General features: G+C 43.4%; 1 protein-coding gene across 3 annotated transcripts in view; it reads right to left on the bottom strand.

Moving 5' to 3' along the window:
• Nucleotides 1–21,442, bottom strand: part of LOC121545840 (retinoic acid receptor gamma-A) — a 134,997-nt gene that overhangs the window by 43,043 nt on the left and 70,512 nt on the right. For all 3 annotated transcript variants that reach the window (XM_041856701.2, XM_041856699.2, XM_041856702.2), the window contains exon 2: nucleotides 17,371–17,795. In XM_041856701.2, the coding sequence (XP_041712635.2) occupies nucleotides 17,371–17,548 (178 nt within the window). In that variant the 5' untranslated portion in view covers nucleotides 17,549–17,795. The remainder of the gene's footprint in view (nucleotides 1–17,370; nucleotides 17,796–21,442) is intronic.

The raw sequence follows: 21,442 nt of genomic DNA, 5'->3' as shown, positions 1-21,442 counted from the left end.
GACGGCAATTTGCATATACTCCAGAATGTCATAAAGAGTGATCAGATGAATTGCAATTAATTGCAAAGTCCCTATTTGCCATGAAAATGAACTTAATCCCCAAAAAACATTTCCACTGCATTTCAGCCCTGCCACAAAAAGACCAGCTGCCATCATGTCAGTGATTCTCTCGTTAACACAGGTGAGAGTGTTGACGAGGACAAGGCTGGAGATCACTCTGTCATGCTGATTGAGTTAGAATAACAGACTGGAAGCTTTAAAAGGAGGGTGGTGCTTGAAATCATTGTTCTTCCTCTGTTAACCATGGTTACCTGCAAGGAAACACATGCCGTCATCATTGCTTTGCACAAAAAGGGCTTAACAGGCAAGGATATTGCTGCTAGTAAGATTGCAAAGAAGAAGGCATCAGGGCGCCCAAGAAAGTCCAGCAAGCGCCAGGACCGTCTCCTAAAGTTCATTCAGCTGCGGGATCGGGGCACCACCAGTGCAGAGCTTGCTCAGGAATGGCAGCAGGCAGGTGTGAGTGCATCTGCACGCACAGTGAGGCGAAGACTTTTGGAGGATGGCCTGGTGTCAAGAAGGGCAGCAAAGAAGCCACTTCTCTCCAGGAAAAACATCAGGGACAGACTGATACTCTGCAAAAAGTACAGGGATTGAACAGCTGAGGAGTGGGGTAAAGTCATTTTCTCTGATGAATCCCCTTTCCGATTGTTTGGGGCATCCGGAAAACACCTTGTCCGGAGAAGACAAGGTGAGCGCTACCATCAGTCCTGTGTCATGCCAACAGTAAAGCATCCTGAGACCATTCATGTGTGGGGTTGCTTCTCAGCCAAGGGAGTGGGCTCACTCACATTTTTGCCTAAGAACACAGCCATGAATAAAGAATGGTACCAACACATCCTCCGAGAGCAACTTCTCCCAACCATCCAAGAACAGTTTGGTGACGACCAATGCCTTTTCCAGCATGATGGAGCACCTTGCCATAAGGCAAAAGTGATAACTAAGTGGCTCGGGGAACAAAACATTGACATTTTGGGTCCATGGCCAGGAAACTCCCCAGACCATAATCCCATTGAGAACTTGTGGTCGATCCTTAAGATGCGGGTGGATAAACAAAAATCCACAAATTCGGACAAACTCCAAGCATTGATTATGCAAGAATGGGCTGCCATCAGTCAGGATGTGGCCCAGAAGTTAATTGACAGCATGCCAGGGCGGATTGCAGAGGTCTTGAAAAAGAAGGGTTAACACTGCAAATATTGACTCTTTGCATAAACATAATGTAATTGTCAATAAAAGCCTTTGACACTTATGGAATGCTTGTAATTATACTTCAGTATGCCATAGTAACATCTGACAAAAATATCTCATAACACTGAAGCAGCGAACTTTGTGAAGACCAATACTTGTGTCATTCTCAAGACTTTTGACCACGACTGTAGACATTTGACTTCAGATTCTAGTAGGGTGAGGCCGGGTGCTGCAGACTGTTCTAGTGCCCTCGCCAATTCATTGATATATATGTTGAAGAGAGTGGGGCTTAAACTGCATCCCTGTCTCACTCCACAGCCCTGTGGAAAGAAATGTGTTTGTTTTTTGCCAATTCTAACCGCACACTTGTTGTTTGTGTACATGGATTTTATAATGTCGTATGTTTTTTCCCCAACCCCACTTTCCATCAATTTGTATAGCAGACCCTCATGCCAAATTGAGTCAAAAACTTTTTTGAAATCAACAAAGCATGAGAAGACTTTGCTTTGTTTTGTTTTGTTTGTTTGTCAATTAGGGTGTGCAAGGTGAATACGTGGTCTGTCGTACGGTAATTTGGTAAAAAGCCAATTTGACATTTGCTCAGTACATTGTTTTCACTGAGGAAATGAACTAGTCTGCTGTTACAGTGAGGGAAAAAAGTATTTGATCCCCTGCTGATTTTGTACGTTTGCCCACTGACAAAGAAATTATCAGTCTATCATTTTAATGGTAGGTTTATTTGAACAGTGAGAGACAGAATAACAACAAAAAAATCCAGAAAAACGCATGTCAAAAATGTTATAAATTGATTTGCATTTTAATGAGGGAAATAAGTATTTGAGTTGATTGATTGCTTCTGTGGACAGGTGTCTTTTATACAGGTAACAAACTGAGATTAGGAGCACTCCCTTTAAGAGTGTGCTCCTAATCTCAGTTTGTTACCTGTATAAAAGACACCTGTCCACAGAAGCAATCAATCAATCAGATTCCAAACTCTCCACCATGGCCAAGACCAAAGAGCTCTCCAAGGATGTCAGGGACAAGATTGTAGACCTACACAAGGCTGGAATGGGCTACAAGACCATCGCCAAGCAGCTTGGTGAGAAGGTGACAACAGTTGGTGCGATTATTCGCAAATGGAAGAAACACAAAAGCACTGTCAATCTCCCTCAGGCTGGGGCTCCATGCAATATCTCACCTCGTGGAGTTGCAATGATCATGAGAATGGTGAGGAATCAACCCATAACTACAGTGGGGAAAAAAAGTATTTAGTCAGCCACTATTTGTGCAAGTTCTCCCACTTAAAAAGATGAGAGAGGCCTGTAATTTTCATCATAGGTACACGTCAACTATGAAAGACAAATTGAGAAAAAAAAATCCAGAAAATCACATTGTAGGATTTTTTATGAATTTATTAGCAAATTATGGTGGAAAATAAGTATTTGGTCACCTACAAACAAGCAAGATTTCTGGCTCTCACAGACCTGTAACTTCTTCTTTAAGAGGCTCCTCTGTCCTCCACTCGTTACCTGTATTAATGGCATCTGTTTGAACTTGTTATCAGTATAAAAGACACCTGTCCACAACCTCAAACAGTCACACTCCAAACTCCACTATGGCCAAGACCAAAGAGCTGACAAAGGACACCAGAAACAAAATTGTAGACCTGCACCAGGCTGGGAAGACTGAATCTGCAATAGGTAAGCAGCTTGGTTTGAAGAAATCAACTGTGGGAGCAATTATTAGGAAATGGAAGACATACAAGACCACTGATAATCTCCCTCGATCTGGGGCTCCACGCAAGATCTCACCCCGTAGGGTCAAAATGATCACAAGAACGGTGAGCAAAAATCCCAGAACCACACGGGGGACCTAGTGAATGACCTGCAGAGTGCTGGGACCAAAGTAACAAAGCCTACCATCAGTAACACACTACGCCGCCAGGGACTCAAATCCTGCAGTGCAAGACGTGTCCGCCTGCTTAAGCCAGTACATGTCCAGGCCTGTCTGAAGTTTGCTAGAGTGCATTTGGATGATCCAGAAGAGGATTGGGAGAATGTCATATGGTCAGATGAAACCAAAATAGAACTTTTTGGTAAAAACTCAACTCGTCGTGTTTGGAGGACAAAGAATGCTGAGTTGCATCCAAAGAACACCATACCTACTGTGAAGTATGGGGGTGGAAACATCATGCTTTGGGGCTGTTTTTCTGCAAAGGGACCAGGACGACTGATCCGTGTAAAGGAACGAATGAATGGGGCCATGTATCGTGAGATTTTGAGTGAAAACCTCCTTCCATCAGCAAGGGCATTGAAGATGAAACGTGGCTGGGTCTTTCAGCATGACAATGATCCCAAACACACCGCCCGGGCAATGAAGGAGTGGCTTCGTAAGAAGCATTTCAAGGTCCTGGAGTGGCCTAGCCAGTCTCCTGATCTCAACCCCATAGAAAATCTTTGGAGGGGAGTTGAAAGTCTGTGTTGCCCAGCGACAGCCCCAAAACCTCACTGCTCTAGAGGAGATCTGCATGGAGGAATGGGCCAAAATACCAGCAACAGTGTGTGAAAACCTTGTGAAGACTTACAGAAAACGTTTGACCTGTGTCATTGCCAACAAAGGGTATATAACAAAGTATTGAGAAACTTTTGTTATTGACCAAATACTTATTTTCCACCATAATTTGCAAATAAATTCATAAAAAATACTACAATGTGATTTTCTGGATTTTTCTTTCTCATTTTGTCTGTCATAGTTGACGTGTACCTATGATGAAAATTACAGGCCTCTCTCATCTTTTTAAGTGGGAGAACTTGCACAATTGGTGGCTGACTAAATACTTTTTTTCCCCACTGTACACGGGAGGATCTTGTCAATGATCTCAAGGCAGCTGGGACCATAGTCACCAAGAAAACAATTGGTAACACACTACGCCGTGAAGGACTGAAATCCTGCAGCGCCCGCAAGGTCCCACTGCTCAAGAAAGCACATATACAGGCCCGTCTGAAGTTTGCCAATGAACATCTGAATGATTCAGAGGGAGAACTGGGTGAAAGTGTTGTGGTCAGATGAGACCAAAATCGAGCTCTTTGGCATCAACTCAACTTGCCGTGTTTGGAAGAGGAGGAATGCTGCCTATGACCCCAAGAACACCATCCCCACCGTCAAACATGGAGGTGGAAACATTATGCTTTGGGGGGTGTTTTTCTGCTAAGGGGACAGGACAACTTCACCGCATCAAAGGGACGATGGACGGGGCCATGTACCGTCAAATCTTGGGTGAGAACCTCCTTCCCTCAGCCAGGGTATTGAAAATGGGTCGTGGATGGGTATTCCAGCATGACAATGACCCAAAACACACGGCCAAGGCAACAAAGGAGTGGCTCAAGAAGAAGCATATTAAGGTCCTGGAGTGGCCTAGCCAGTCTCCAGACCTTAATCCCATAGAAAATCTGTGGAGGGAGCTGAAGGTTCGAAACCTTAATGACTTGGAGAAGATCTGCAAAGAGGAGTGGAACAAAATCCCTCCTGAGATGTGTGCAAACCTGGTGGCCAACTACAAGAAATGTCTGACCTCTGTGATTGCCAACAAGGGTTTTGCCACCAAGTACTAAGTCATTTTTTGCAGAGGGGTCAAATACTTATTTCCCTCATTAAAATGCAAATCAATTTATAACATTTTATGACATGCGTTTTTCTGGATTTTTTTGTTGTTATTCTGTCTCTCACTGTTCAAATAAACCTACCATTAAAATTATAGACGGATCATGTCTTTGTCAGTGGGCAAATGTACAAAATCAGCAGGGGATCAAATACTTTTTTCCCTCACTGTAATGATAATGCAACGGATTTTCCCAAGGTTGCTGTTGACGCATATCCCACGGTAGTTATTGTGGACAAATTTGTCTCCACTTTTGTGGATTGGGGTGATCAGTCCTTGGTTTCAAATATTGGGGAAGATGCCAGAGCTAAGGATGATGTTAAAGAGTTTAAGTATAGCCAACTGGAATTTGTGGTCTGTATATTTTATAATTTCATTGAGGACACCATCAACACCACAGGCCTTTTTGGGTTAGAGGGTTTGTATTTTGTCCGGTAGTTCATTCAATGTAATTGGAGAATCCAGTGGGTTCTGGTAGTCTTTAATAGTTGATTCTAAGATTTGCATTTGATCATGTATATTTTTTTTGCTGTTTGTTCTTTGTTATAGGGCCAAAAAGATTGGAGAAGTGGTTTACCCATACATCTCCGTTTTGGATAGATAGCTCTTCGTGTTGTTGTTTGTTTAGTGTTTTCCAATTTTCCCAGAAGTGGTTAGAGTCTATGGATTCTTCAATTACATTGAGCTGATTTCTGACGTGCTGTTCCTTCTTTTTCCGTAGTGTATTTCTGTATTGTTTTAGAGATTCACCATAATGAAGGCGTAGGCTCAGGTTTTCTGGGTCTCTATGTTTTTGGTTGGATATGTTTCGCAATTTCTTTCTTAGGTTTTTGCATTCTTCATCAAACCATTTGTCACTGTTGTTACTTTCCTTCGGTTTTCTGTTAGAGATTTTTAGATTTGATAGGGAAGCTGAGAGGTCAAATATACTGTTTAGGTTTTCTACTGCCAAGTTTACACCTTCACTATTACAGTGGAACGTTTTGTCCAGGAAGTTGTCTAAAAGTGATTTAATTTGTTGTTGCCTAATAGTTTTTTTTGGTAGGTTTCGACACTACTTTCCTTCCATCTATAGCATTTCTTAATATTATTCAGTTCCTTTGGCTTTGATGCCTCATGATTGAGTATTGCTCTGTTCATGTAGACTGTGATTTTGTTGTGGTCTGATAGGGGGGTCAGTGGGCTGACTGTGAACGTTCTGAGAGACACTGTGTTGAGGTTAGTGATAAAGTAGTCTACAGTACTACTGCCAAGAGATGAGCTATAGGTGTACCTACCATAGGAGTCCCCTTGAAACCTACCATTGACTATGTACATACCCAGCATGCGACAGAGCTGCAGGAGTTGTGACCCGTTTTTGTTGGTTATGTTGTCGTGGTTGTGCCTAGGGGGGCATATGTGGGAGGGAATGCTGTCACCGCTAGGTAGGTGTTTGTCCCCCTGTGTGCTGAGGGTGTCAGGTTCTTGTCCAGTTCTGGCATTTAGGTCGCCACAGACTAGTACATGTCCCTGGGCATGGAAATGATTGATTTCCCCCTCCAGGATGGAGAAGCTGTCTTCATTAAAGTATGGGGATTCTAGTGGGGGATATACAGTGGGGAAAAAAAGTATTTAGTCAGCCACCAATTGTGCAAGTTCTCCCACTTAAAAAGATGAGAGAGGCCTGTAATTTTCATCATAGGTACACGTCAACTATGACAGACAAAATGAGAAAAAAAATCCAGAAAATCACATTGTAGGATTTTTAATGAATTTATTGGCATATGATGGTGGAAAATAAGTATTTGGTCAATAACAAAAGTTTCTCAATACTTTGTTATATACCCTTTGTTGGCAATGACACAGGTCAAACGTTTTCTGTAAGTCTTCACAAGGTTTTCACACACACTGTTGCTGGTATTTTGGCCCATTCCTCCATGCAGATCTCCTCTAGAGCAGTGATGTTTTGGGGCTGTCGCTGGGCAACACAGACTTTCAACTCCCTCCAAAGATTTTCTATGGGGTTGAGATCTGGAGACTGGCTAGGCCACTCCAGGACCTTGAAATGCTTCTTACCTAGCCACTCCTTCGTTGCCCGGGCGGTGTGTTTGGGATCATTGTCATGCTGAATGACCCAGCCACGTTTCATCTTCAATGCCCTTGCTGATGGAAGGAGGGTTTCACTCAAAATCTCACGATACATGGCCCCATTCATTCTTTCCTTTACACGGATCAGTCGTCCTGGTCCCTTTGCAGAAAAACAGCCCCAAAGCATGATGTTTCCAACCCCATGCTTCACAGTAGGTATGGTGTTCTTTGGATGCAACTCAGCATTCTTTGTCCTCCAAACACGACGAGTTGAGTTTTTACCAAAAAGTTCTATTTTGGTTTCATCTGACCATATGACATTCTCCCAATCCTCTTCTGGATCATCCAAATGCACTTCAGACGGGCCTGGACATGTACTGGCTTAAGCAGGGGGACACGTCTCGCACTGCAGGATTTGAGTCCCTGGCGGCGTAGTGTGTTACTGATGGTTGGCTTTGTTACTTTGGTCCCAGCTCTCTGCAGGTCATTCACTAGGTCCCCCCGTGTGGTTCTGGGATTTTTGCTCACCGTTCTTGTGATCATTTTGACCCCACGGGGTGAGATCTTGCGTGGAGCCCCAGATCGAGGGAGATTATCAGTGGTCTTGTATGTCTTCCATTTCCTAATAATTGCTCCCACAGTTGATTTCTTCAAACCAAGCTGCTTACCTATTGCAGATTCAGTCTTCCCAGCCGGGTGCAGGTCTACAATTTTGTTTTTGGTGTCCTTTGACAGCTCTTTGGTCTTGGCCATTGTGAAGTTTGGAGTGTGACTGTTTGAGGTTGTGGACAGGTGTCTTTTATACTGATAATAAGTTCAAACAGGTGCCATTAATACAGGTAACGAATGGAGGACAGAGGAGCCTCTTAAAGAAGAAGTTACAGGTCTGTGAGAGCCAGAAATCTTGCTTGTTTGTAGGTGACCAAATACTTATTTTCCACCATAATTTGCAAATAAATTCATTAAAAATCCTACAATGGGATTTTCTGGATTTTTTCTCAATTTGTCTGTCATAGTTGACGTGTACCTATGATGAAAATTACAGGCCTCTCTCATCTTTTTAAGTGGGAGAACTTGCACAATTGGTGGCTGACTAAATACTTTTTTTCCACTGTAGGTAGCACACAGGAGGACATATCTGTTGAGATCATTTCTTTTTGAATTTCTAGCCAAATGTAAAATGTTCCTGTTTTGATTAATTTAAGTGAGTTAGGTCTGCTCTATACCAAATGAGCATACCCCCTGAGTCCCTTCCCTGTTTCACACCTGGTTGTTTGGTGGATGGGACTACCAGCTCTCTGTAACCGAGAGGGCAACCGTTGGGTCCGTCTCCTCTATACCATGTTTCTTGTAGGATGACAATGTCTGTATTTCCGATTTATTTGGTGAATTCCAGGATCGTGCTCTTTAGGCCAAAGGCAGATGACCTCAGGCCTTGGATATTCCAGGATGAAATAGTGAAGGCTTTGTGTTCCATAAAGTGTCTAATGTTGTTGGTCGTGTGGTTTGGCCTCAGGCCAGTAATTGTGAGCAGAGCCTGCTGAGCATCTGGTACATGCCATTGGCTTGAGCTAGTGTAAGAGTGGGGGTTGGGCCTGTTTGCCTGCTCACGGCCTGGGCGTATGTGTGACTTTCATGTTGAGGCCCTCTTTATGGGAGTGGGGGGCATGGAGTGGATAGGAGGGGCATAGGTCGGATCTGAGGGGGCCTAAAATGGGGTGTGGGCATGGTTGACTTGGGGGGGTGTTAATTGGTGGGGGTGGGGGTGTGGATGTGGCTGGTGGTGCTGTGGTCTGGATGTAGGTCCTCTTGGCGGGGGTCCCCTATGTGTAGGTCCAGGGGGGGTGTCTGTGAGAGTGTCTCACTGGTCTGGATGGGGTGTCTGTTGATCTGTTGCTCCTGTGTGAGGTGTTGGGTCTGCGGTTGAGGGCGATATCCTTTAGGGTCCGGGCGAAGGTGGGCACTGCTGCCTTGTATAGGTGGACCTGGTCGTAAAGGCTGTTCAAGTCCAGGGTGGAGTGGTGGGTAAGGTAGACATTTGGTTTTGAGGCACAGTCACAGGAAATACTTGTGTTCACCTGCTGTATGGTAGCAGGGTGGAAGTATTTTCGTGGTAGCATGGTTGAGATAACCACGTTGGGGAAAGTAGATGAAGCTTTTTCTATCACTCCCTTGAGTGCTGTGGCCACCCTTTCCTGCTGTGTTCTCATGTCGTTTGTGCCTGTATGTATTATTGTGTGGCTGGGTGATCCTAGTTGGTCCTCAGACAGAAGGTCTAGGGCGCGCTGGGTGTTTGGACACCAGAGTTTAGACACTGTCTCCCTCCCCCCCTCCCTCCCTCCCTCCCTCCCATCCTCTCTCTCTGTCTCCCTCTCCCTCTTCCCTCCCATCCTCTCTCTCTGTCTCCCTCTCCCTCTTACCTCCCATCCTCTCTCTCTGTCTCCCTCTCCCTCTTCCCTCCCATCCTCTCTCTGTCTCCATCCTCCTCTTCCCTCCCATCCTCTCTCTCTGTCTCCCTCTCCCCTCCCATCCTCTCTCTCTGTCTCCATCCCCCTCTTCCCTCCCATCCTCTCTCTGTCTCCATCCTCCTCTTCCCTCCCATCCTCTCTCTCTGTCTCCCTCTCCCTCTTCCCTCCCATCCTCTCTCTCTGTCTCCATCCCCCTCTTCCCTCCCATCCTCTCTCTCTCTATCCCCTTCCTCCCTCCCATCCTTTCACCCACAGCACACGAAACAAAGGTAGGTGGGACGGGACCGTGTCTGTACCTGGCTACCTTTCACACAGCAATTAACCATGGAACTGCGAGATGGGAAAATAATGTGAGAAAGCGTTCAACCCCTTTGTTATGGCAAGCCTAAATAAGTTCAGGAGTAAAAAATGTCCTTAACAAGTCACATAATAAGTTGCATGGACTCGGGGAGGAGAAGAAGAGGAAAAACAGTCCCTAGGGAATGTTGGAATGATTAAGTGAGAGCCTGCCTTTGTTTTCCACGGTAGCTAGCGTTTTAAAAGGAAGGTATGACAATGCTGTCAGTGAAACAACTTGTAACATGCCTGGCTGTCTGGGCTGTGTAAGAGAGGCAGAAGAGTGAGGAATGTCAATCTCCATGTTTAAACACGGGTTAGAGCTAATTGTGACTATGTGATCATGACTTAACCTTTGATCCCCAGTCACAGTTAAGCCGCAACACAGATATGTACCTTACAACCCCTCAACCCCACGGTCATGATACTATGCCTAGTGTTGATCTGTCCATTTACAATACATATTTTCCCCCCACATTTATTGAATTGATTAAACATGGTAAATTATTGAGAACAGATTCTCTTTTACAATAACGACCTGACAACCATCTAATGTCCATGCATGTATGAACAACAATTGAACATTTTGTACTTGTGACTGTGGCCCTTTGATACCATGAAAAATGCATTCATAAGTTAAGGAGATTTTATTCAGTGTGAGTGAGTGCATGAGAGGGATGTGTTTCTAATTTTTACTTGAAAGAGAGACAGAGAGGTCTCTGTGTGTGTGTGTGTGTGTGTGTGTGTGTGTGTGTGTGTGTGTGTGTGTGTGTGTGTGTGTGTGTGTGTGTGTGTGTGTGTGTGTGTTTTTCTAGCAGGGTGTGTTCTTGGATTCCACCACACCAGGACATTACCCCCGGGTGCTCTCTTTCTACTCTCCTGCTATTTTTTTTTCTCTCTCTCTCTCTCCTCTCGCTCTTTGGTTCTCTGAAAATACCATGAGGATTAAGTGGGCAGCAGCAGGGGGAGGTATTGATTGACATCTGAAATGCTGGAGAGGTGCTCAGGCATGCTGTGCTGAGGGGAGGGAGAGAGAGAGAGAGCTTCCACAAGGCTGTGAACGATTTAAGAGACAAGGCAAGGGCTTTCTATGCCATCAAAAGGAACATCCCAATTAGGATATGGCTAAAATACTTCAATCAGTTATATAACCCATTGCTCTCTATGGTTGTGAGGTCTGGGGTCCACTCACCAACCCAACATTCACAAAATGGGACAAACACCCAATTGAGACTCTGCATACAGAATTCTGCAAAAATATATATACACTGAACAAAAATATAAATGCAACATGAAAATATGTTCTATACGCACAAAACCTAATTTCTCTCAAATTTGGTGAAAAAATGTGTTTACATCCCTGTTAGTGAGCATTTCTCCTTGGCCAAGATAATCCATCAACTTGACAGGTGTGGCATATCAAGAAACTAATTAAACAGCATGATCATTACACAGGTGCACCTTGTGCTGGGGACAATAAAATACCACTTTAAAATGTGTAGTTTTGTCATACAACACAATGCCACAGATGTCTCAAGTTTTGAGGGAGCGTGCAATTGGCATTCTGACTGCAGGAATGTCCACCAGAGCTGTTGCTAGATAATTTTATGTTAATTTCTCTACCATAAGCCGCCTCCAACATCGTTTTAGAGAATTTGGCAGTACTTCCAACCGGACTCACAACCGCAGACCACGTGTAACCATGCCAGCCCAGGACCTCCACATCTGTCTTCTTCACCTGCGGGATGGTCTGAGACCAGGCACCTGGACAGCTGATGAAACTGTGAGTTTGCACAACCAACGAATTTCTGCACAAACTGTCAGAAACCGTCTCAGGGAAGCTTATCTGCGTGCTTGTCGTCCTCACGAGGGTCTTGCAATGACTGCAGTTTGGCGTTGTAACTGACTTCAGTGGGCAAATGCTCACCTTTGATGGCCACTGGCACGCTGGTGAAGTGTGCTCTTCACGGATGAATCCTGGTTTCAACTGTACCGGGCAGATAGCGTCGTGTGGGCGAGCGGTTTGCTGATGTCAACACTGTGAACAGAGTGCCCCATGGTGGCGGTGGGGTTATGGTATGGGCAGGCATAAGCTACGGACATTGAACACAATTTCATTTTATCGATGGCAATTTGAATGCACAGAGATACCGTGATGAGATCCTGAGGCCCATTGTCGTGCCATTCATCCGCCGCCATCACCTCATGTTTCAGCATGATAATGCACGCCCCCATGTTGCAAGAATCTGCACACAATTCCTGGAAGCTGAAAATGTCCAGTTCAAAAAAAGAAATCTAACATAAATCATGTAGCAGACACAGGATATGGTAGAAAGAGTATGTGGCCTTTTCTGTAGCCTACAATGTAATGAGACAGACACTTTATACATCATGCAGGTTTCTCCGATGAAATTGCCTGACCTAAATGGCACCCAATCAAATAAAAAATGTGCTGTCATGTTAACAAACAACATATCCTAAAAAAAGGACAAGTCAAAGTAAAATGGACAATATGGAACGGACAATCACAACTGTTGTCCAGGAGTTTCACCCCATTTTCATGATCAGTGGTTTCAAGTTTGTAGCCATCCATTTTTGACAAGCTGATCATAGCAAAAAAGAAAATACTTCTGCAATTCCCACTGTGTAAACACATTGCAAATAGGCTCACGTTAACTCCTGATAAAGTTGTGTAGCTGATATTCGGAGTTTAAACAGACAAATTGATTAGTCACAGGAATCAGGACTAATAAAGCCAATGCAATGGCCTGTTTTACAAAAGGTGGGCCAACAACATGGATGGCCATTCATAAAATTCCATTGCGGCAGACATGGTAGGCTACACCCCAGTAAGCATGAGCCGACGTATTTTGGTCTTTTTTTAAATCCTTTTCAACGTCCGGAAAAGACGCCTTTTCAACCTCCTGGAAAGTATGTATTTTAAACGTACGAAAAATATGTATTTTCACCTTTCATTCCGAACCTAAATTGAACCTAACTTCAACGTCTGTAAAATATGTATTTTACATGTCTTTTCAACATCATTTTGCTTACTGGGACTATTCTAGTTTTGTGGCATGCTCTGGATTGATGTGTATGACAGCATATTCCAGTTCCCGCCAATATCCAGCAACTTCACACAGCCATTGAAGAGGAGTGGAACAACATTCCACAGGCCACAATCAAAAGCCTGATCAACTCTATGCGAAGGAGATGTATTGCGCAGCATGAGACAAATGGTGGTCACAACAGATACTGACTGGTTTTCTGATCCACGCAGGTATCTGTGACCAACAGATGCATATCTGTATTCCCAGTCATGTAAAATCCATAGATTAGGGCTTAATGAATTTATTTCAATTGACTGATTTCCTTATATGAACTGTAACTCAGTTAAATCTTTGAAATTGTTGCATGTCGCATTGATATTTTTGTTCAGTGTATATATACAAAATTATATTTTAGTGTCACATACATCAAATAAGTGCAGTGAAATGTGTTGTTTTACAGGGTCAGCAATAGTAGTACGGCACCACTGGAGCAAATTAGGGTTAAATGCCTTGATCAAGGGCACATCGACAGATCTTTCATCTTGTAGGCTTGGGTAATTGAAACAGAGACCTTTTGGTTACTAGCCCGACACTCTGACCATTAGGCTACCTACCACCCTGAAATACCATGAAATATCCTTCATGAACAACACAAAACCCAAAACAATGCAGAGCAGAATCAGGACTATACCCACTAATTATCAAAATCCAGAAAATCTCTGTTAAAATCTACAACCACCTAAAAGGAAGCGACGCCCTCACATTGCACCACAAAGCCCTCACCTACAGAGAGATGAGCCTATAAAAGTGTCCCCTCAGCCAGCTGGTTCTGGGGCTCTGTTCACAAACACAAACAGACCCGACAGTGACCCAGGACAGCAACACAATTAGACCCAACCAAATTCTGAGAAAACAAAAAGATAACTATTTGACACACTGGAAAGAATCAACCCAAAAACTGAGCAAACTGAATTGCTATCTAGCCATGAACAGAACACACAGTAGCAGAATACTTGTCCACTGTGACAGACCCAAAATTAAGAAAATCCTTGACTATGTACAGTGAACATTGCTATTGAGAGGGGCCGCCATAGACAGACCTGGCTCTGAAGAGAAGAAAGGCTATCTGCCCACAAAATGAGATGAAAACTGAGCTACACTTCCTTACCTCCTGCCAAAGGTATGACCATATTAGAGATACATATTTCCCACAGAACACACAGACCCACAAAGAATTTGAAAATAAATCAAACATTGATAAACCCATATCTGTTAGGAGAAATACCGCAATGTGCAATTACAGCAGCAAGATTTATGACCTGTTGCACAAACATTGTAAATACAACCAATATTGATCTGTTTACTTAGTTTCTCCTAGTATGCGTACTACAACTATTTGCACATTGTTAAACACAGATTTTTTGTTTCTTCTCACTTTTGTTTCTTGTTTATTTCACAAGAAATAGATAGGAGAAAGAGAGCGAGAGATTGAGATAGAGACTGCACACGGAGAGGTGTGTGTGTGGGGGGGGGGGACTCGCTAGCTTTTACTCGGCTGTTTCCACCCAAACCCATTACAACCCCCCACCCCCAACTCATTTTACATCTACATTTTAGTCATTAAGCAGACGCTCTTATCCAGAGCGACTTACAGTTAGTGAGTGCATACATTTTTCATACTGCCCCCCCGTGGGAAATGAACCCACAACCCTGGCGTTGCAAGCACCATGCTCTACCAACTGAGCTACTCCACCCCCAACCTGCGCTTTAGCACCCAGATAAGATTTCAAATAACTTACCTTTACTCAAGCCCGACCCTAGCCTAAATAAAACCCCTCCTGTTCTCACCCTCACACACAGACACACACTGAAACAAGACACACACCACATGAGCGCAAACAGACGCATGCATGCACACACACACACACAGTGTGATTAGCACACAGAAGAAGCCAGGGTGGTGACATGTAAGCCCTTCATCTAAATCAGACAAGTGTTCCATTACAGAGAAAAGCTATAAATCACAAACAAACGTCTCTATCCTCTCTTTTTACCTTCCCGTATACGACAATATACAACAGCACCCCCTGTGGCCACATATAGACCTGCAGCTTTAGAATGGCAAAAGACAGCCACTATTTTCAAATATTTGTTGACATACAGTTGAAGTTGGAAGTTACAACAATCTATGGGTTAAAATACCTTTTAAAAAAAACGTTAGCTGGCATGGGCTAGTTGATCTGGACATTTCTGACAAGTTATAAATAGGTAAGCAATGACCAACGTGACAAGAGGAACTGATGATGCACTACCCAATTTAGAAATTGTACCTTGTGCATTCTACTATTACAACTTTCAAGAGTACGTTTAAAGCCGGGCTGAGTTCCTTAAAATATATACAGTTGAAGTCAGAAGTTTACACACACTTAGATTGGAGTCATTAAAACTTGTTTTTCAACCACTCCACAAATGTCTTGTTAACAAACTATAGTTTTGGCAAGTCGGTTAGGACATCTACTTTGTGCATGACACAAGTAATTTTTCCAACAATTGTTTACAGACAGATTATTTCACTTATAATTCACTGTATCACAATTCCAGTGGGTCAGAAGTTTACATACACTAAGTTGACGGTGCCTTTAAACAGTTTGGAAAATTCCAGAAAATGATGTCAGGCTTTAGAAGCTTCTGATAGGCTAATTGACATCATTTGAGTCAATTGGAGGTGTACCTGCGGATGTATTTCAAGGCCTATCTTCAAACTCAGTGCCTCTTTGTTTGACATCATGGGAAAATCAAAAGAAATCAGCCAAGACCTCATAAAAAAAATTGTAGACCTCCACAAGTCTGGTTCATCCTTGGGAGCAATTTCCAAACGCCTGAAGGTACCACGTTCATCTGTACAAACAATAGTACGCAAGTATAAACACCATGGGACCACGCAGCCGTCATACCATTCAGGAAGGAGACACGTTCTGTCTCCTAGAGATGAGATTGGTGTGAAAAGGGCAAATCAATCCCAGAACAACAGCAAAGGACCATGTGAAGATGCTGGAGGAAACAGGTACAAAAGTATCTATATCCACAGTAAAACAAGTCCTATATCGATATAACCTAAAAGGCCGCTCAGCAAGGAAAAAGCCACTGCTCCAAAACCACCATATAAAAGCCAGACTACGGTTTGCAACTGCACATGGGGACAAAGATCATACTTTTTGGGGAAATGTCCTCTGGTCTGATGAAACAAAAATAGAACTGTTTGGCCATAATGACCATCGTTATGTTTGGAGGAAAAAGGGGGTTGCATTGCATCCAAACCGTGAAGCACGGGGGTCGCAGCATCATGCTGTGGGGGTGCTTTGCTGCAGGAGGGACAGATGCACTTCACAAAATAGATGGCATCATGAGGAAGGAACATTAAGTGGATATATTGAAGCAACATCTCAAGACATCAGTCAGGAAGTTAAAGCTTGGTCGCAAATGGGTCTTCCAAATGGACAACGACCCCAAGCATTCTTCCAAAGTTGTGGCAAAATGGCTTAAGGACAACAAAGTCAAGGTATTGGAGTGGCCATCACAAAGCCCTGACCTCAATCCTATAGAACATTTGTGGGCAGAACTGAAAAAGCGTGTGCGAGCAAGGAGGCCTACAAACCTGACTCAGTTACACCAGCTCTGTCAGGAGGAATGGGCCAAAATTCACCCAACTTATTGTGGGAAGCTTGTGGAAGGCTACCCGAAACGTTTGACCCAAGTTAAACAATTTAAAGGCAATGCTACCAAATACTAATTGATTGTATGTAAACTTCTGACCCACTGGGAACGTGATGAAAGAAATAAAAGCTAAAATAAATAATTCTCTCTACTATTATTCTGACATTTCACATTCTTAAAATAAAGTGGTGATCCTAACTGACCTAAAACAGGGAATTTTTACTTGGATTAAATGTCAGGAATTGTGAAAAACTAAGTTTAAATGTATTTGGCTAAGGTGTATGTAAACTTCAGACTTCAACTGTACATGCTGTTCATCACCCCATGCGAAAAGAATGTTGTTTTGTCTCTTATTTGAGACTTGTGGGATAGAAGCCTGTTTTACTTTACGGACTCTCTGAGTGTGCCACCACATCATCATCTACAACAGCCATCATAAAACCCCAAACCGGCAACAAATGATCAACACAATTTTATGGAACTGCTCCTTTGTTTGTTTCATTGTTTTCTTCTTTCATATTATTATAAACAGATGCATACATGTTCAATGAAAATGGAAAATATTCTGTTTCAAAATATGACAGACACACTTGCGCATGTGTACACACACCCCCACCCCCACCCCCCACACACACACACACACACACACACACACACACACACACACACACACACACACACACACACACACACACACACACACACACACACACACACACACACACACACACACGTACACACACACGTACACACACACGTACACACACACGTACACGCACACACACACACACACACACACACAATATGTTTGAGTAACTTCACTTACAGAGTGCAGCCATCTCTTTAGGGAGGTCGGTGCTGAATCTCCCAAACAGGCTGCTATTGCCCAGCAGGTCGAAGGGGGAGTGGTTCCGCATGGAGTTGAAGGCGAATGGGTAGACAGCAGGTGGGAACCCTGTCATGTGACCCACCTGACCCACCTGCCGCTCCCTGTTGGTAGCCATGGTAATGGAGTAGAGGAGAGGAGTAGAGGAGTACCCAGAAGGCCTGTGGTATCCTAGACAGATCCTCTCTCAGGCCGTTGGGCTAGAGAATATCACACACCACCTGGTAGAGGACAGGAAAATTGGGAATGCCAAACTGGGAATTCCACTTCTTCCACAGGACGCTGGGCTGGATGAGGACCGAAGGTTCTGGTTGGCCGAGGAGACTTCTGGTCTTATGCACTTTGGAATGATCATGCGAATGCACCTATCAGAAGAAGACACAAGAAATATAAAAAATGTATTTCGTTCTACAAAATTGAGAATAACTACTTTTTATAATGTTGTCACATGATGTAATGATCAAATCAAAAGTATTGTCCAAATGTTACCTTACATCAACTCTGAGGATTGATCTTTCTGGAACAATTAATAGTTTATTCCAAACAGTAATTTCAGAGGGATGTGCAAACTTCAAAACAATAGCAAACACAGGTATGTTGAAAACGTAGAGGTGTGTGTGTGTGGTAGGGGGGATGGGGGGACTGTGAGAGTCAAAGAGCGAGTAGAAGAAGGAAAAGCAAGAAAACCGGGGGTGAGGAGAGGAAAATAAAATAAGAGAGTTGTTTGAAAAAAGTTAGAGGGAGAGAAGGAGGGAGGGAGGGTGCAGGAGCTCTTGTTTCAGCAGTTTTGAAAGGCTTCCAGACTTTTGCAGTGATTCCAGGCTATGCCATATGATTTAAATCAGCAGAACTCCACAATAAAGAGGCTCTCTGTTCATGATGCCAACCCAGCACAGCAGCCTGCCTCTCTCTCTCTCTCTCTCTCTCAGCCTCTCTCTCTCTGCCTCTCTCTCTTTCTCTGCCTCTCTGTATCACTCTTTTTCTGCCTCTCTGCTGCCTGGCTCCCTGCCTCTAGCCCGCACAACGGCCTGCCTTTCTATCCCTCCCCCACCTCTCTCTCGCTCTCTCGGTCTCCCTTGCCTCTCTCTGCCTCACAGCAGCCTCTCCGCCCCTCTCTGCCTCGATCCCCCAGGACCAAAGGCCCAGACACGAGGTCCAACACATGAGAAACGGAAAGAGAAATAGAGAGAGAGAGAGAGAGAGTGAGAGAGAGGAATAAATACAGAGCCCCAATGGTTACCCGCCTAACTGCTGATGCCTATACCTCCATTTATTAATATTTTTTTATGACCAATATTTTATATGCATCGAGTCTTACAGCAACTTTTTCCACATTTTGTTACGTTACAGCTTTATTCTAAAATTGATTAAATTGTTTTTTTCCCTCATCAATCGACACACAATACCCCATAATGACGAAGGAAAAACAGGTTGTTAGAAATGTTTGCTAATTTATAAAAAATACAAAATGGAAATATCAAATTTACATTAGTTTTCAGACCCTTTACTCAGTACTTTGTTGAGGCACCTTTGGCAGTGATTACAGCATTGAGTCTTCTTGGGTATGTCACTACAAGCTTGGCACACCTGTATTTGGAGAGTTTCTCCCATTCTTCTCTGCAGATGCTCTCAAGCACTGTCAGGTTGGATGGGGAGCATCGCTGCACAGCTATTTTCAGGTCTCTCCAGAGATGTTTGATCAGGTCCGGCCTTTGGTTGGGCCACTCAAGGACATTCAGAGACTTGTACCGAAGCCACTCCTACGTTGCCTTGGCTGTGTGCTTAGGGTCGTTGTCCTGTTGGAAGGTGAACCTTCCCCCCAGTCTGAGGTCCTGAGCGCTCTGGAGCAGGTTTTCATCAAGGATCTCTCTTTACTTTGCTCCGTTCATCTAGTCTCCCAGTCTCTGGCGCTGAAAAACATCCCCACAGCATGATGCTGCCACAACCATGCTTCACCGTAGGGATGGTGCCAGGTGTTCTCCAGACGTGACACTTGGCATTCAGGCCAAAGAGTTCAATCTTGGTTTCATCAGACCAGAGAATCTTGTTTCTCATGGTCTGAGAGTCTTTAGGTGCCTTTTGGCAAACTCCAAGCGGGCTGTCATGTGCCTTTTACTGAAGAGTGGCTTCCGTCTGGCCACTCTACCATAAAGGCCTGATTGGTGGAGTGCTGCAGAGATGGTTGTTCTTCTGGAAGGTTCTCCCATCTCCACAGAGGAACTCTAAAACTCTGTCAGAGTGACCATTAGGTTCTTGGTCACCTCCCTGACCAAGGCCCGTCTCCCCCGATTGCTCAGTTTGGCTGGTCGGCCAGCTCTAGGAAGAGTCTTGGTGGTTCCAAACTTCTTCCATTTAAGAATGATGGAGGCCTCTTTGTTCTTGGGGGCCTTCAATGCTGCAGACATTTTTTTGTACCCTTCCCCAGATCTTTGCTGACACAATCCTGTCTCGGAGCTCTACAGACAATTCCTTCGACCTCATGGCTTGGTTTTTGCTCTCACATGCACTGTCAACTGTGGGACCTTATATAGACAGGTGTGTGCCTTTCCAAATCATGTCCAATCAATTGAATTTACCACAGGTGGACATCTCAAGGATGATCAATGGAAACAGGATGCACCTGAGCTCAATTTCGAGTCTCATAGCAAAGAGTCTGAATACTTATGTAAATAAGGTATTTCTGTTTTTAATTTTTAATAAATGTACAAACATTTCTAACAACCTGTTTTCGCTTTGTCATTATGGGGTATTATGTTTAGATTGCGGAGGATTTCTTTTATTTTTAATCCATTTTAGAATAAGGCTATAACGTAACAAAATGTGGAAGAAGTCAAGGGGTCTGAATACTTTCCGAAGGCACTGTATATATATACAGAAACAACAGAATACAACAAATACAAAGTAGTAGGACCCAACAAAAAACTATTTAAAAAATCATAATAAAAAAAGCAAACATAAACCAACAGAAAACTGGACTACATTCAAATCAAATCCATCACACTAGCAGAGAGAATAGGAGAAATACATCGACCAAAATTATAGAACACATTGGGAGTTAGGCTTATGGCTTAAATTTAATACAATTTTCACAGAGATCTCATGAACCACTGATATGATCAAGATTTTTACCCCATTTCAAACAATAAGAAGTCGGAAAGAAAATGTCTTGTATGCTGCTAAAGTACCCAGTTGGGGGTAAATCAGAAGCTTTCCATTCTCTAACCAGAGGCTGTCTTCCAAGCATAAGGGCTGTGTGACTGTGTACCTAGCCTGCATCGGAAGCAGGGAGATTATACAAAGTTAAGGGATCACCCAGAATCAGTGGTGTAAAGTAACTAAGTAAAAATACTTTGGAATATTACTTAAGTCGTTTTTTGGAGTATCTGTATTTTACTTTACTATTTATATTTTTGACAACTTTTACTCCACTACATTGCTAAATAAAATAATGTACTTTTTACTCCCATACATTTTCCCTGACATAAAAAAGTATTCGTCACATTTGGAATACTCAGGCAGGAAATCAATATGGTCCAATTCACACACCTATGAATATAACAAGTTGTCATCCCTACTGCCTCTGATCTGGCGGACTCACTAAATATATTGAATATATAAAAATATTGTATTTGTAATAGAGTGTTGGGGTGTGCCCCTGGCTGTCCTTAAATAAGTAAAAACAAGAACATTGTGCTGTCCGGTTAGCTTAATATAGGGAATTTAATATATAGCATTTACTTGATTTTGCACTTTTACTCATGTATGACAATTTAGTACTTTTTCCAGCACTTTCCAGAATGTACAGGCTTGGAGAAAATGGAATATCGTCACTAATAATAAATGGAATATCGTCACTAATAATACATCTGATGTTTTCATGAATGGCAGCCCAGAAGTCTAGACATAAAAGCAGTGCCATCACTCCCTGCATCTCCAACTCTCTGGCCTATCCTCCACCTCCATTTCTAACTCCCTCCATCTCTCCTTTGCTTCAGACAGCCCAATGTACCCA

Source organism: Coregonus clupeaformis, chromosome 30 (genome assembly GCF_020615455.1).
Source record: "Coregonus clupeaformis isolate EN_2021a chromosome 30, ASM2061545v1, whole genome shotgun sequence".
Lineage (NCBI taxonomy): Eukaryota > Metazoa > Chordata > Actinopteri > Salmoniformes > Salmonidae > Coregonus > Coregonus clupeaformis.
The sequence above is the reverse complement of the archived record's forward strand: the minus strand, read 5'-3'. Positions and strand labels throughout refer to the sequence as shown.